The sequence below is a fragment of the Acanthochromis polyacanthus genome, chromosome 14 (assembly GCF_021347895.1).
Source record: "Acanthochromis polyacanthus isolate Apoly-LR-REF ecotype Palm Island chromosome 14, KAUST_Apoly_ChrSc, whole genome shotgun sequence".
NCBI lineage: Eukaryota > Metazoa > Chordata > Actinopteri > Pomacentridae > Acanthochromis > Acanthochromis polyacanthus.
The window spans coordinates 1,312,138-1,329,725 of NC_067126.1; the positions used below are offsets into that span (position 1 = coordinate 1,312,138).

General features: G+C 41.4%; 1 protein-coding gene across 1 annotated transcript in view; it reads right to left on the reverse strand.

Moving 5' to 3' along the window:
- Positions 1 to 17,588, reverse strand: part of mylkb (myosin light chain kinase b) — a 103,874-nt gene that overhangs the window by 18,589 nt on the left and 67,697 nt on the right. Inside the window, 3 exon segments of the mRNA XM_051958750.1 lie at positions 50 to 177; positions 601 to 648; positions 15,165 to 15,224. Of these exon segments, the coding sequence (XP_051814710.1) occupies positions 50 to 177; positions 601 to 648; positions 15,165 to 15,224 (236 nt within the window).

Sequence of the window (17,588 nt, forward strand, 5' to 3'; positions counted from 1 at the left end):
ATGACCCTGTCTCAGAGTGTGTGTGTGTGTGTGTGTGTGTGTGTCTCACTGGTTTCCTGAACTTCAGCCAGGTGCAGTTGATGGGTGGAGCTCCAGAGAACTTGCAGAGGATCTCCACCTTCTCTCCCGCCAGGATCTTCATGTCCTCTGGGAACTGTAGGATCTGAGGAGGCAGAGCTGCACACCAATAATCAATAATCAATAAACTGCTGTAGTCTGAGGAGGCAGAGCTGCACATCAATAATCAATAATCAATAAACTGCTGCGGTCTGAGGAGGCAGAGCTGCATACCAATAATAAGTAATCAATAATCAATAACCAGCTGTAGTCTGAGGAGGCAGAGCTGCACACCAATAATTAATAATGTTAAAGAAGAAAGCAGAAATGGATCGATGTTCGGGACCAGAACCAAACCTGGTGTTTCAGACGACCTTGTCAATAGGACTGTCAGTGATTGATAATCAGGAGAAAAGCTGCAGCGCCCCCTGCTGATCACTGTAAAGTCATCTATTACTGATTACTGTCTAGATACTACATTTCCCGTGATGCCCCTGGAGCCTAAGAACCCCCCTGCAGATAGTCATGTTGCAGGTGAGTCACCTTGTTTGGGTGGAGTCTTGGCCGTGGGCTTCTTTATTCTGGCTTCACCTGCAGGAACACAGACAGATAGGATCAGACCTGTGGAGGTTCTGCTGCCTGCAGCACCCCCCGCTGGACCAGCATTCACACTGACACTACAATATAATGATATAATAATGGTAAATGGTTGTATTTATATAGCGCTTTACATGATACGTCACATTCACACACTGACGGTGTAAGCTGCCATGCAAGGTGCTAACCACGACCCATCAGGAGCAATTAGGAGTTAGGTGTCCTGCTCAGAGACACCTCGACATGAGCACGACGGGCCAAGGATCGAACCAGCAACCTTCCAGTTACAAGACGGCCACTCTACCCACCGAGCTATGCTGCCCCTAATAATACAAAAAGACATCCATCCATCCATTTTCCTCCGCTTATCCGGGGCCGGGTCGCGGGGGCAGCAGGCGAAGCAGGTCGTTCCAGACGTCCCTCCCCCCAGCGACGCTTTCCAGCTCTTCCTGGGGGATCCCAAGGCGTTCCCAGGCCAGACAAGATATAGAATCTCTCCAGCGAGTTCTGGGTCTGCCCCGGGGTCTCCTCCCAGACGGACGTGCTCGGAAAACCTCCAGAGGAAGTCTCCCTGGAGGCATCCGAATCAGGTGGCCAAACCACCTCAACTGGCTCCTTTTGATGCGAAGGATCAGCGGCTCTACTCCGAGCTCCCTCCGGATGTCTGAGCTCCTCACCTTATCTCTAAGGCTGAGTCCAGGCACCCTACGGAGGAAGCTCATTTCGGCCGCTTGTATCCGCGATCTTGTTCTTTCGGTCACTACCCAAAGCTCATGACCATAGGTGAGGGTTGGAACGTAGATGGACTGGTAAATCGAGAGCTTCGCCTTACGGCTCAGCTCCCTCTTTACCACGACGGTTCGGTACAACGCCCGCATTACTGCTGACGCCGCACCAATCCGCCTGTCCATCTCTCGCTCCATTTTCCCATCACTCGTGAACAAGATCCCGAGATACTTAAACTCCTTTGCTTGGGGAAGCAACTCCCCCCCAACCCAGAGGGAGCACTCCACCGGTTTCCGGCAGAGAACCATGGCCTCGGACTTGGAGGTGCTGATCCGCATCCCTGCCGCTTCACACTCGGCTGCAAACCGCTCCAGTGCGTGCCGGAGATCATGGTCTGAGGATGCCAACAAAACCACATCATCCGCAAAAAGCAGAGAAGCGATCCTGAGGCTCCCAAACCGAAAACCCTCCCCACCACGACTGCGCCTTGAAATCCTGTCCATGAAAACCACAAACAGGATTGGAGACAAGGGGAGCCCTGGCGGAGTCCAACACCCACCAGAAACGTGTCTGACTTAATGCCGAGTATGCGGACACAGCTCTCACTTTGGTTGTACAGGGACCGAACGGCCCAGTGGGCCCACCACCTACAGGGCAGGAAGTCGGGGTCGGGTGCTATACTCACCGACTGCTGGACAGATCTGGTAAACCCAAACGTGTAGTGCGGGTGAACTGGGAACGTCTGGCGGAGGACCCTGTCCGTAGGGTTTTCAACTCCGACCTCCGGAAGAGTTTCTCCTGCATCCCGGGGGAGGTTGGGGACATGGATTCTGAGTGGTCCATGTTCAAAGCCTCCATTGCAGAAGCAGCTGTTAGGAGCTGTGGTCTGAAGGTCACTGGTGCCTGTCGCGGCGGCAATCCAAGGACCCGCTGGTGGACACCAGTGGTGAGGGAGGCCATCAGGCTGAAAAAGGAGACTTTTCGAGCCTGGTTGGCTCGGGGGTCTCCCGAAGCAGCTGACAGGTACCGGCTGCCCAAAAGGGCAGCAGCTGCGGCAGTTGTGGAAGCTAAAACTCGGGTGTGGGAGGAGTTCGGGGAGGCCATGGAGAAGGACTTTCAGTCGGCCTCGGGGAAGTTCTGGCAAACCATTCGACGCCTCAGGAAGGGGAGGCAGGACTTCGCTCAGGCTGTGTACGGTCGGGGTGGAGAACTGTTGACCCGTACTGGGGATATCGTCGAGCGGTGGAAAGAGCACTTCGAGGAACTCCTGAGCCCGGTAAACACGTCCTCTATGGAGGAGGCAGAGCCTGAAGACTTGGGGGTATCTGCGTCCATATCCGTGGCAGAGGTCGCCGAGGTAGTTAAAAAGCTCCTCGGTGGCAAGGCGCCAGGTGTGGACGAGATTCGCCCTGAGATGCTGAAGGCTCTGGACATTGTTGGACTGTCTTGGTTGACATGTCTATACAATGTCGCGTGGGCATCGGGTACAGTACCTGGGGAGTGGCAGACCGGGGTGGTGGTCCCTATTTTCAAAAAGGGGGATCGGAGAGTGTGTGCCAACTATCGTGGTATCACACTTCTCAGCCTCCCCGGGAAAGTTTACTCTCGGGTGCTGGAAGGGAGGATCCGACCGATAGTCGAACCTCGGATTCAGGAGGAGCAATGCGGATTCCGTCCCGGTCGTGGAACAGCGGACCAGCTCTTTACCCTTGCGGAGCTGCTGAGGGGGTCATGGGAGTATGACCTGCCAGTCTACATGTGTTTTGTAGATCTGGAGAAGGCCTACGACCGTGTCCCCCGAGGGGCTTTGTGGGGGGCACTGCGAGAGTATGGGGTCCGAGGCTCGTTGTACAAAAATACAATAATATAATAATTTAAAAATACAGCAACAGCGCCCCCCGCTGGACCAGCATTCACACTGACACTCTATACAATATAATATAATGATATAATAATAAAAAAATCCATCCATCCATCCATCCATCCATCCATCCATCCATCCATCCATCCATCCATCCATCCATCCATCCATCCATCCATTCTCTATACACCGCTTTATCCTCACTAGGGTCATGGGGGGTGCTGGAGTCTATCCCAGCTGACTCAGGTGAAGGCAGGGGACACCCTGGACAGGTCACCAGTCTGTCACAGGGCTACATATACAGACACACAATCACACTCACATTCACACCTACGGACAATTTAGAGTAACCAATTAACCTCAGCATATTTTTGGACTGTGGGAGGAAGCCGGACTACCCGGAGAAAACCCACGCATGCACAGGGAGAACATGCAAACTCCATACAGAAAGATCCCAGGCCCAGGCCGGGATTTGAACCGGGGATCTTCTTGCTGCAAGGTCAAAGTGCTAACCACTACGATACTGTGCAGCCCTAAAAAAAAATACAATAGTATAATAATCTAACAATATAACAGCAGAGGCCCCTGTTGGACTAACAATTACACTGACATATTTAATACAATCATATAATACAATAATAACAAAATACTATAACAATCAATACAATATCATAATATCTATTTTTACTTCAGTTTATCTGACAGCAGGAAGATGTTGGGGTTTAAAAATCCTCCTTTTTCTAGTTTCTCAAGAATGAAAATGTTCAGAATCATCTGCAGAGCTGTGAAAGTTAAAATACACGTAATACTGCCCAAAATACACCATTAAAATGCATCACTAAAATACACCGTAATACTGATCACAATACATCGTTAAAATTCACCCTAATGCTGACCAAAATACACTGTTAAAATACACTGTAATACTGATCAAAATACACACATAAAATACACCATAACAGTGATCAAAATAAACCATTAAAATACATCGTAATACTGATGAAAATACACCGTAATACTGATGAAAGTACACTATTAAATTACACCGTAATACTGAAGAAAGTACACTGTAATACTGCTCAAAATACACCGTTAAAATACACCGTAATACTGATGAAAGTACACCGTTACACTGCTAAAAATACACCGTTAAAACACATCATAATACTGACCAAAATACACCACTAAAATACACCGTAATACTGATGAAAGTACACCGTTACACTGCTAAAAATACACCGTTAAAACACATCATAATACTGACCAAAATACACCACTAAAATACACCGTAATACTGATGAAAGTACATCATTAAATTACACCGTAATACTGATGAAAGTACACCATTAAATTACACCGTAATACTGCTCAAAATACACCGTTAAAATACATCATAATCAGGGACGGCTGGTATAAATGGGCAAACAGGGCTAAGCCCTCCCAGGTCAACACAAAAAAGATGAGAAAATTATTTTTTAAATAACTTACAACAGATTGTTTTAAGTTTAGGTGAAAACAAAGGTAGCAACAGCACCAATCAGTCAGAAGAAAAACATAGAATATCTCTAAATGGGCTTATTTTTTACAGCCCCAGCAGATACAGTCCGCTTTCATTCATTTCGTTCTTGTAAGTGATTGACAGGTGTCATGTCCCGCCCCCCTGATTTACTGATCATTTGGGCTAACTTCAGTCAGCCCACAGGCCTTTGATGCAGCGAGAAAAGGTTAAGCTATGGCGGGCGTTAGCATGAACGAGGTGGATTATTTGCTTTCATGTCCATTTTCCTCAATGTCTTTGGAGGAAAAGCTGGAAGTTAAGAGACTGGGATCACATCGGCCGTCGATGTGAGCTTCTTTTCAAATAAGGTAGGCCCATGTTGACCTGTTAAAGGACTGTGACACCTTGTTTTTGCTGAGGTCATCTGTTGTACTGAAGGCGTGTTTTGCACTACATGTCACCAAACAGTTGTAATAAGACAGTTGCAGCAGGCTATCTGTGGGCAGTCGCTGCAGTTGGAACACGTTTTGTAGTGGTGTGTGTGTGTGTGTGTGTGTGTGTGTGTGTGTGTGTGTGTGTGTGTGTGTGTGTGTGTGTGTGTGTGTGTGTGTGTGTAGAGCACTAAAAAAGTATAGTGGACCTGTAATTGATGTAACTGTGTGTATCATAGGTGATGTTGCTTTTGCAGCTGTGTTAACCATTTAATCCGTATTATGCATTTGTTAGCCCACCCAACAAATTTCACCACCAGCCGCCACTGACCAAAATACTGACTAAAAAATACACCATAACAATGATCAAAATACACTGTTAAAATACACCGTAATACTGACAAAAATACACCATTAAAATACACCGTAATACTGAAGAAAGTACACCATTAAAATACACCGTAATACTGCTCAAAATACACCATTAAAATACATCATAATCCTGACCAAAATACACCATAACAGTGACCAAAATACACTGTTAAAATACACCGTAACATTGACCAAAATACACGGTTAAAATACACCGTAATACTGCTCAAAATACACGGTTAAAATACATCATAATACTGATCAAAATACAGTGTTAAAATACACTGTAATACTGATGAAAGTACACCATTAAATTACACCATAATACTGATGCAAATACACCGTAATACTGGGGCGGCATGTCTCAGTGGGTAGAGTGTCCGTCTTGTAACTGGAAGGTTGCCGGTTCGATCCTCGGCCCGTCGTGCTCATGTTGAGGTGTCCCTGAAAAAGACACCTAACCCCTAATTGCTCCTGATGGGTCGTGGTTAGCGCCTTGCATGGCAGCTTCCACCATCAGTGTGTGAATGTGTGTGTGAATGGGTAAATGTGACATATCATGTAAAGCGCTTTGGATAAAAGCGCAATATAAATACAACCATTTACCATTTACTGATGAAAGTATACCATTAAATTCCACCATAATACTGATGCAAATACACCGTAATACTGATGAAAGTACACCATTAAATTACACCGTAATACTGATGAAAGTACACCATTAAATTACACCGTAATACTGATGAAAGTACACCAATAAATTACACCATAATACTGATACAAATACACCGTAATACTGATGAAAGTACACCATTAAATTACACCATAATACTGATGCAAATACACCGTAATACTGATTAAAGTACACCGTAATACTGATCCCACTGCCTCTGTCTGAACACATGCTGAGGCTCATATAATAGATGTGGATTTTAACTGATGAACAGATTCCTCAGGATCGCCTTCTCTTCGTGTGCAGCCATCAGAATAAACAGCAAACTGCAGGAACTATTTCCTGCATCCTGAAAAGCTATTTTTAGATTGTCCATAAATGGTCATCAGAGACGCTCTTCGCCTGTCTCACATTCTTCTTCTTCTACTGCTGCTGCTTCTGTCTTCACTGGAAAACTGAGTTTATTCAAAACACTGAAGGAAAAGAAGATGATGGCAAACATGAGCTGAAGGAAAAAAGTCTGAAAAAACACAATACAGCAGCAGAACCGTCTGAGCCTCAGGAGAACATTTTAGAGATTCTCTGGGAACTTCTAAAGAACTCAAAAGACGTTCGGAAGATCTTTATGGAAGTAAAGATGTTTGAGAGATCGCTTAAGATGCTTCATAGATAGTTAAAGATGTTTCATAGATAGTTAAAGATGTTTCATAGAAAATTAAAGATGTTTCATTGGTAGTTAATGATGTTTCATAGATAGTTAAAGATGTTTCATAGGTAGTTAAAGATGTTTCATAGATAGTTAAAGATGTTTCATAGATAGTTAAAGATGTTTCATAGGTAGTTAAAGATGTTTCATAGGTAGTTAAAGATGTTTCATTGGTAGTTAAAGATGTTTCATCGATAGTTAAAGATGTTTCATAGATAGTTAAAGATGTTTCATAGATAGTTAAAGATGTTTCATTGGTAGTTAAAGATGTTTCATAGATAGTTAAAGATGTTTCATAGATAGTTAAAGATGTTTCATTGGTAGTTAAAGATGTTTCATAGATAGTTAAAGATGTTTCATAGATAGTTAAAGATGTTTCATTGGTAGTTAAAGATGTTTCATAGACAGTTAAAGATGTTTCATTGGTAGTTAAGATGTTTCATTGGTAGTTAAAGATGTTTCATAGATAGTTAAAGATGTTTCATTGGTAGTTAAGATGTTTCATTGGTAGTTAAAGATGTTTCATAGATAGTTAAAGATGTTTCAGAGATAGTTAAAGATGTTTCATTGGTAGTTAAAGGTGTTTCTTACATAGTTAAAGATGTTTCAGAGGTAGTTAAAGATGTTTCATTGGTAGTTAAAGGTGTTTCATAGATAGTTAAAGATGTTTCATAGATAGTTAAAGATGTTTCATAGATAGTTAAAGATGTTTCATAGGTAGTTAAAGATGTTTCATAGGTAGTTAAAGATGTTTCATTGGTAGTTAAAGATGTTTCATAGATAGTTAAAGATGTTTCATAGATAGTTAAAGATGTTTCATTGGTAGTTAAAGATGTTTCATAGATAGTTAAAGATGTTTCATTGGTAGTTAAAGATGTTTCATAGATAGTTAAAGATGTTTCATAGATAGTTAAAGATGTTTCATTGGTAGTTAAAGATGTTTCATAGATAGTTAAAGATGTTTCATTGGTAGTTAAAGATGTTTCATAGATAGTTAAAGATGTTTCGTTGGTAGTTAAGATGTTTCATAGATAGTTAAAGATGTTTCATAGATAGTTAAAGATGTTTCATTGGTAGTTAATGATGTTTCATTGATAGTTAAAGATGTTTCATAGATAGTTAAAGATGTTTCATAGATAGTCAATGATGTTGATTGGTAGTTAAAGATGTTTCATAGGTACTTAAAGATATTTCATTGGTAGTTTTAAGATGTTTCCTGGGTAGTTAATGATGTTTCATAGTTAAAGATGTTTCATAGATAGTTAAAGATATTTCATAGGTAGTTAAAGATGTTTCAGAGGTAGTTAACCCTTTAAGCTTCAGTCAATTCCAGCCGTTTTCAGTACAAAAAAATCGCTAATATTCTATTTTTAAATAAAAAAAATTACGAAAAATACGGGGAATATTGGACGGGCATCACGAGGTGCATTTCCTTGAAAATGACCAATTCGGGGATTTTATACGACTTCAGGACATGTTTTGGACAAAATAGTTTACTGGCTTGTGTCGTCTGGATGTAAAAGGTTGGATTATGGCCGTTTTTTGTGGAATATTTTTTTTGTGTGTAGTAATGAACCCGGAAATGTGAGTCGCGCTGTGTGCGTTGAAGCCGTGTATAGAGAACGGATGGATGAATATTTGTTTTTGTCGGACAAATGTGTTTTTCTCACCCGCTGTAGTAATCGCATCTGAAAGTGGTTTATACCGGCGGATTCATGAGAATCTAAGCTTTCCATCGGCGTATAGTGTTTGTATAATCGTGTTTGCAGCCGTCGGACATTCTTGAAATTCCTATGCAAATTAGTAGGTGTACCGCCGGCGGTACACCTACGACGCACTGAAGCGTAAAGGGTTAAAGATGTTTCATTGGTAGTTAAAGATGTTTCATTGGTAGTTAATAATGTTTCATAGATAGTTAAAGATGTTTCATTGGTAGTTAATGATGTTTCATAGATAGTTAAAGATGTTTCATTGGTAGTTAAAGATGTTTCATTGGTAGTTAAAGATGTTTCATAGATAGTTAATGATGTTTCATAGATAGTCAATGATGTTTCATTGGTACTTAAAGATATTTCATAGGTAGTTAAAGATGTTTCATAGATAGTTAAAGATGTTTCATTGGTAGTTAAAGATGTTTCATTGGTAGTTAATGATGTTTCATAGATAGTTAAAGATGTTTCATAGATAGTTAAAGATGTTTCATAGATAGTCAATGATGTTTATTGGTAGTTAAAGATGTTTCATTGGTAGTTAATGATGTTTCATAGATAGATGAAGATGTTTCAGAGGTAGTTAAAGATGTTTCATAGATAGTTAAAGATGTTTCAGAGGTAAAGATGTTCCATAAGTTATTAAAGATGTTTCAGAGGCAAGTAAAGATGTTTAGAGGTCTTTGAGAAGTTTCTAGTCCTTGCAGAGGTTTAGAGTTACTAGTGAAAGTTAAAGTTTTTTTAAAAAGTAGATATTTAGGAATCTTTTCTTTCAGAACTGTAGCATTCACCGAATTTGGTCCTGGATCACATGGCAGAGCCCCAACAGGCTACGCTACGCTAACACTAGCGAGCAGGTTAATGAATTCAGACTGTTTAAAGTATTTACTCACAGAGCTGCTGGACTACAACCAAAACTACACGTCATGTCTTTACGTTCTACGTTCATTTAGCGGTCAGACTGTAGAAGCTGCTGGTCTCCAGAGTTTGGAAAGCTGACGAGACTTTTCCCAAATCAGGCCGTCGCAGCCGCAGAGCTGCTTAAAAGGAGAGACGCTCCAGAACACTCTAATCTGTAAAACACAGTCTGACAGCTGCTTCCAGGAACCTACCCTTAAAAGGAAGCCAGGGAGAGGAACCAAGAGGAACCAGGAGGAACTAGGAGAAACCAAGAGGAACCAGGAGGAACTAGGAGAAACCAAGAGGAACCAGGAGGAACTAGGAGGAACCAAGAGGAACCAGGAGGAACTAGGAGGAACCAAGAGGAACCAGGAGGAACTAGGAGGAACCAAGAGGAACCAGGAGGAACCAGGAGGAATCCAGAGGAACCAGGAGGAACCAAGAGGAACCAAGAGGAACCAGGAGGATCCAGGAGGAACCACAAAGAGCTACAAGGTACCAGGAGAAACTAGGAGGAGCCACGAGGAGCTGCAGCCTCCCACTTTACTCAGAGCATCCCCCAGTCCTCCCCCAGTCCTCCCACTAATCCCTCTACTGGGGGCAGATAACTTTCTGTACCCTGTGAACCAGACTTTGGAGCAGAGAGATAAATGAGGTGTTTCTGTTGGTACTTCCTGTTTAAAGGTGCACTAAGGCTGACCAGCAGGCACTCCAGCAGGTGGGAAAAACAGCAGGAAAGGTCATTGGGATTACTCTCCCAGAGATCACTACCATCTACACCACTGAGGAGAGTACACAACATCATGGTGATCAACAACACCTGTTCCACCTGCTGCCTTCAGGTAGAAGATACAGGTCCATAAGCCACCAGACTAGCTCACAGCCTGTATCCTGAGGCAGTGAGGCTGCTAAACTGTTAGCCCCCTCCTCTCTCTGCCCCACCCAGAGATACTCACCATACCCCACTGTTACAACAGCTGTTAACTGGACTCTGCACTGTGACAAACATCACTCAGATAACTGTATGTTCCCTGTGGGTGCTGTAGCACCAGTGTCACTGCTCATATTTATAGATTTGTGCTGCACTACATATTTAAATTCTATGTTATTGTGTGTTCATTTTACTCAAAGGGGGGTTTATGGGACTGGGAGAAGGGGCTTGCACCATCTTTACACTGTATATCCCTGCTATGCAGTGTATGAATGTGCTGAACAAAATCTAATTGGTTTATTGATAACAATATAAAGATTGAAGTGAAAAAGGTGACAGTCGACCCTTTTACTGGAGAACTTCAGCTACAGGACAGAATTCATGTAAAGTTCTGGTTCTGGTTGTGACCTGCTGAGAGGCAGGATGCTGGAAAAAATCCTCCACTCTGAGGCACCAAAGGATTTACAGTCAGATCAGAAAGATAAGAGCAGAGGTTCCACTGAGGTAGAACATCTACAGGTTCTACCTAGGGTCAGGTAGAACATCTAAAAGTTCTACCTAGGGTCAGTTAGAATGTCTACAGGTTCTACCAAGGATCAGGTAGAACATCTACAGGTTCTACCTAGGGTCAGGTAGAACATCTAAAAGTTCTACCTAGGGTCAGTTAGAACATCTACAGGTTCTACCTAGGGTCAGGTAGAACATCTAAAAGTTCTACCTAGGGTCAGGTAAAATATCTAAAAGTTCTACCTAGGGTTAGATAGAACATCTGTAGATTCTACTTAGGGTTAGATAGAACGTCTGTAGGTTCTACCTAGGGTCATGTAGAATAGCTACAGGTTCTACCTAGGGTTAGATAGAACATCTACATGTTCTACCTGGGGTCAGGTAGAATATCTGTAGGTTCTACCTAGGGTCAGATAGAACTTCTACAGGTTCGACCTCTGGTTAGATAGAACATCTACAAGTTCTACCTGGGGATAATGAACACTGGAAATAATGATCAAATATAGAACACACACCAACCAATCAGAACATGTCTGCAGACTGACCTGCTCTATAACTAATTTAACCCGGAGCAGTGTCTGACAGATGTTCTATCAGACAGATGTTCTATCAGACAGATGTTCTATCAGACAGGTGTTCTATCAGAGAGGTGTTCTATCAGACAGATGTTCTATCAGACAGATGTTTCTATCAGACAGGTGTTCTATCAGACAGGTGTTCTATCAGAGAGGTGTTCTATCAGACAGATGTTTCTATCAGACAGATGTTCTATCAGACAGATGTTTCTATCAGACAGGTGTTTCTATCAGACAGATGTTCTATCAGACAGATGTTTCTATCAGACAGGTGTTCTATCAGAGAGGTGTTCTATCAGACAGATGTTTCTATCAGACAGATGTTCTATCAGACAGATGTTCTATCAGACAGATGTTTCTATCAGACAGGTGTTCTATCAGACAGATGTTTCTATCAGACAGGTGTTCTATCAGAGAGGTGTTCTATCAGACAGATGTTTCTATCAGACAGGTGTTTCTATCAGACAGATGTTCTATCAGACAGATGTTTCTATCAGACAGATGTTCTATCAGACAGATGTTTCTATCAGACAGATGTTCTATCAGACAGGTGTTCTATCAGACAGATGTTTCTATCAGACAGATGTTCTATCAGACAGATGTTTCTATCAGACAGGTGTTTCTATCAGACAGATGTTCTATCAGACAGATGTTTCTATCAGACAGGTGTTCTATCAGACAGATGTTCTATCAGACAGATGTTTCAATTGACAGGTGTTCTATCAGACAGATGTTCTATCAGACAGGTGTTTCTATCAGACAGGTGTTCTATCAGACAGATGTTCTATCAGACAGATGTTTCAATTGACAGGTGTTCTATCAGACAGATGTTCTATCAGACAGGTGTTCTATCAGACAGATGTTCTATCAGACAGGTGTTCTATCAGACAGATGTTTCTATCAGACAGATGTTCTATCAGACAGATGTTCTATCAGACAGGTGTTTCTATCAGACAGGTGTTCTATCAGACAGGTGTTTCTATCAGACAGATGTTCTATCAGACAGGTGTTTCTATCAGACAGATGTTTCTATCAGACAGGTGTTCTATCAGACAGGTGTTCTATCAGACAGATGTTTCTATCAGACAGATGTTCTATCAGACAGGTGTTTCTATCAGACAGATGTTCTATCAGACAGATGTTCTATCAGACAGATGTTCTATCAGACAGATGTTCTATCAGACAGGTGTTCTATCAGACAGATGTTTCTATCAGACAGATGTTCTATCAGACAGGTGTTCTATCAGACAGGTGTTCTATCAGACAGATGTTTCTATCAGACAGATGTTCTATCAGACAGATGTTCTATCAGACAGGTGTTCTATCAGACAGGTGTTCTATCAGACAGGTGTTTCTATCAGACAGGTGTTCTATCAGACAGGTGTTCTATCAGACAGGTGTTCTATCAGACAGATGTTTCTATCAGACAGATGTTCTATCAGACAGGTGTTCTATCAGACAGGTGTTCTATCAGACAGGTGTTTCTATCAGACAGATGTTTCTATCAGACAGATGTTTCTATCAGACAGATGTTCTATCAGACAGATGTTTCTATCAGACAGATGTTCTATCAGACAGGTGTTCTATCAGACAGGTGTTCTATCAGACAGATGTTCTATCAGACAGGTGTTCTATCAGACAGATGTTTCTATCAGACAGATGTTTCTATCAGACAGGTGTTCTATCAGACAGATGTTCTATCAGACAGATGTTTCTATCAGACAGGTGTTCTATCAGACAGATGTTTCTATCAGACAGATGTTTCTATCAGACAGATGTTTCTATCAGACAGATGTTCTATCAGACAGATGTTTCTATCAGACAGGTGTTTCTATCAGACAGGTGTTCTATCAGACAGATGTTCTATCAGACAGATGTTTCTATCAGACAGATGTTTCTATCAGACAGATGTTCTATCAGACAGATGTTTCTATCAGACAGATGTTCTATCAGACAGGTGTTCTATCAGAGAGGTGTTTCTATCAGACAGGTGTTCTATCAGACAGGTGTTTCTATCAGACAGGTGTTCTATCAGACAGGTGTTTCTATCAGACAGGTGTTCTATCAGACAGATGTTTCTATCAGACAGATGTTTCTATCAGACAGATGTTCTATCAGACAGATGTTTCTATCAGACAGGTGTTTCTATCAGACAGGTGTTCTATCAGACAGATGTTCTATCAGACAGATGTTTCTATCAGACAGGTGTTCTATCAGACAGATGTTCTATCAGACAGATGTTTCTATCAGACAGATGTTCTATCAGACAGATGTTCTATCAGACAGGTGTTCTATCAGACAGATGTTCTATCAGACAGATGTTTCTATCAGACAGATGTTCTATCAGAGAGATGTTCTATCAGACAGATGTTCTATCAGACAGATGTTCTATCAGACAGATGTTTCAATTGACAGGTGTTCTATCAGACAGATGTTCTATCAGACAGATGTTTCTATCAGACAGATGTTCTATCAGAGAGATGTTCTATCAGACAGATGTTCTATCAGACAGGTGTTCTATCAGACAGGTGTTCTATCAGACAGATGTTTCTATCAGACAGATGTTCTATCAGACAGATGTTTCTATCAGACAGGTGTTTCTATCAGACAGGTGTTCTATCAGACAGATGTTTCAATTGACAGGTGTTCTATCAGACAGATGTTCTATCAGACAGATGTTTCTATCAGACAGATGTTCTATCAGAGAGATGTTCTATCAGACAGATGTTCTATCAGACAGGTGTTCTATCAGACAGGTGTTCTATCAGACAGATGTTTCTATCAGACAGATGTTCTATCAGACAGATGTTTCTATCAGACAGGTGTTTCTATCAGACAGGTGTTCTATCAGACAGATGTTCTATCAGACAGATGTTTCTATCAGACAGGTGTTTCTATCAGACTCTACCTGAGGTGTGGTCCAGCAGTAAGTGATTCTGTGTGTTTCTTTGCCCTCAGTCTGACAGAATACCTGCAGGCAGGACTCAGGGCAGTAAGGTGTGTGTTACAGGTGTATTTCAGTCAGACAGGGGGAGGGGCTGATGGGAAACATGGTCCTGATGCTCTAAAGGACGGTCAAGGGTTACTGTTGTAGAGGGACACTGTGATACAACACGCACAACGAACACACACACACACACACACACACACACACACAACACTTACTGTGTGTGTTATTGTGTTACCGTGTGTGTTTTTGTGTGTGTTGTGTTACTGAGCGTGTGTGTTATTGTGTGTTACTGTCTTACTGTGTGTGTTGTTGTGTGTGTTATTGTGTTACTGAGCGTGTTATTGTGTTTTTGTGCTACAGTGTGTTACTGAGTGTGTGTTATTGTGTTACTGAGCGTGTGTGTTATGTGAGTTTTTGTGCTACAGTGTGTTACTGAGCGTGTGTGTTATTGTGTGTTATTGTCTTACTATGTGTGTTACTGAGCGTGTGTGTTATGTGTGTTTTCGTGCTACAGTGTGTTACCGAGTGTGTGTTATTGTGTTTTCGTGCTACAGTGTGTTACTGAGTGTGTGTTATTGTGTGTGGGAACCAGTGATCCCAGCCTTCAGCTCCTTATTGGGACAAAAGCGAAGCGTCTGCTGCTGCTGCTGCTGCATATTTTGGAAACTCACTCTCTGAGGTGGGAGTCGCCTTCTTGGACTTTTTGTCTGCCGGAGAGTTTTCTGCTGGATCTGCAGACAGAGTTTATAAGTCAGAGTTAACATTGAATGAAAGACAACAACACAAGCTAGAGAAACAAACAATCCTTCCTCTGTTGCTACTCTGAACCCATCAGGTGTGATGTATCCTCCCGGAAGGTCAACAATCTGGGCTTTTACAGGAACAGGGTTAGTTCCAACCAGATTCTATAGAAACCTGAAGACTCTTCACAACACGACCGACTGAAACATCTCCAGCTGATGAGCAGAGCAGAGAGAACCAGTCTGAGATAGAAGAACATTTACAGGATGAGGAGATCAGAGGAGCTTCAACTGGAAGTTCTGAAAGATGTTCCTTCAATAATAATAGCTGCTATATTAGTCTGATAAAGCTAATGTTAGCCACTATGTTAGTCTAAATGAGTTAATATTAGCTGCTATGTTAGCCTGATAAAGCTCATGTTCATCACTGTGTTATTCTAAATGAGTTAATATTAGCTGTTATGTTAGTCTGATAAAGCTAATGTTAGCCACTATGTTATTCTAAATGAGTTAATATTAGCTGTTTATGTTAGCCTAATAAGCTAATGTTAGCCACTATGTTAGTCTAAACGAGTTAATATTAGCTGCTATGTTAGCCTGATAAAGCTAATGTTCGTCACTATGTTAGTCTAAATAAGTTAATATTAGCTGTTATGTTAGCCTAATAAAGCTAATGTTCATCACTATGTTAGCCTAAATAAGTTAATATTAGCTGTTATGTTAGCCTGATAAAGCTAATGTTCGTCACTATGTTAGTCTAAATAAGTTAATATTAGCTGTTATGTTAGCCTAATAAAGCTAATGTTTGCCACTATGTTAGTCTAAACGAGTTAATATTAGCTGCTATGTTAGCCTGATAAAGCTAATGTTCGTCACTATGTTAGTCTAAATAAGTTAATATTAGCTGTTATGTTAGCCTAATAAAGCTAATGTTTGCCACTATGTTAGTCTAAATAAGTTAACATTAGCTGCTATGTAATGCATGGTAACCATGACCTGGATGACTGAGAATCTCCACAGAAGTATGAAGAGACAACTTTAGCCCAGAGTTTAACATCTGAGGAAACAGATACTCATTGATCAGACTCTTTTGTCCAAAGACGTCCATCTGAGAGTAGATCCAACACATCTAGGATCTAGTCAGGAGACAATAACCTGGACTCTGATGTTATGAATAAATATGAACTGGAGCATCAGCCAGTTTGAATCAGACAGCTCTGAATCTAGGGTCTTGTTTCAACGAACAGAGTGGCTAACATTAGTTAGGCTAGGCTACCATAGCAAGCAACGTTATCTTGCTTCGGATAATGTCTAGGATAATATTGTCCTATTTATGGTGAGATTACTCAATCTTTTTGAGGCAAATATAGTAGCTAACAAATTCTCAGTTAGGCAAACGTAGCAGCTAACATTACTGATACTTTTTGAGTCTATCATAGTGGCTAACAAATTCTCAGTTAGGCTAATGTAGCAGCTAACACTATTGAATTTTGTTGAGGCTAATGTAGCAGCTAACACTACTGAATCTTGTTGAGGCTAATGTAGCAGCTAACAGTACTGATTCTGGTTGAGGCTAATGTAGCAGGTAACACTACTGAATCTTGTTGAGGCTAATGTAGCAGCTAACACTACTGAATCTTTTTGAGGCTAATGTAGCAGCTAACACTACTGAATCTTTTTGAGGCTAATGTAGCAGCTAACACTACTGAATCTTGTTGAGGCTAATGTAGCAACTAACACAACTGAATCTTGTTGAGGCTAATGTAGCAACTAACTCTACTGAATCTTGTTCAGGCTAATGTAGCAGCTAACATTACTGAATCTTGTTGAGGCTAATGTAGCAGCTAACACTACTGAATCTTTCTGAAGCTAATGTAGCAGCTAACACTACTGAATCTTTTTGAGGCTAATGTAGCAGCTAACACTACTGAATCTTTCTGAAGCTAATGTAGCAGCTAACATTACTGAATCTTTTTGAGGCTAATGTAGCAGCTAACATTACTGAATCTTTTTGAGGCTAATGTAGCAGCTAACACTACTGAATCTTTCTGAAGCTAATGTAGCAACTAACACTACTGAATCTTTTTGAGGCTAATGTAGCAGCTAACAGTACTGAATCTTGTTGAGGCTAATGTAGCAGCTAACATTCCTGAATCTTGTTGAGGCTAATGTAGCAGCTAACACTACTGATTCTTGTTGAGGCTAATGTAGCAGCTAACACTACTGAATCTTGTTGAGGTTAATGTAGCAGCTAACACGACTGAATCTTGTTGAGGCTAATGTAGCAACTAACTCTACTGAATCTTGTTCAGGCTAATGTAGCAGCTAACATTACTGAATCTTTTTGAGGCTAAT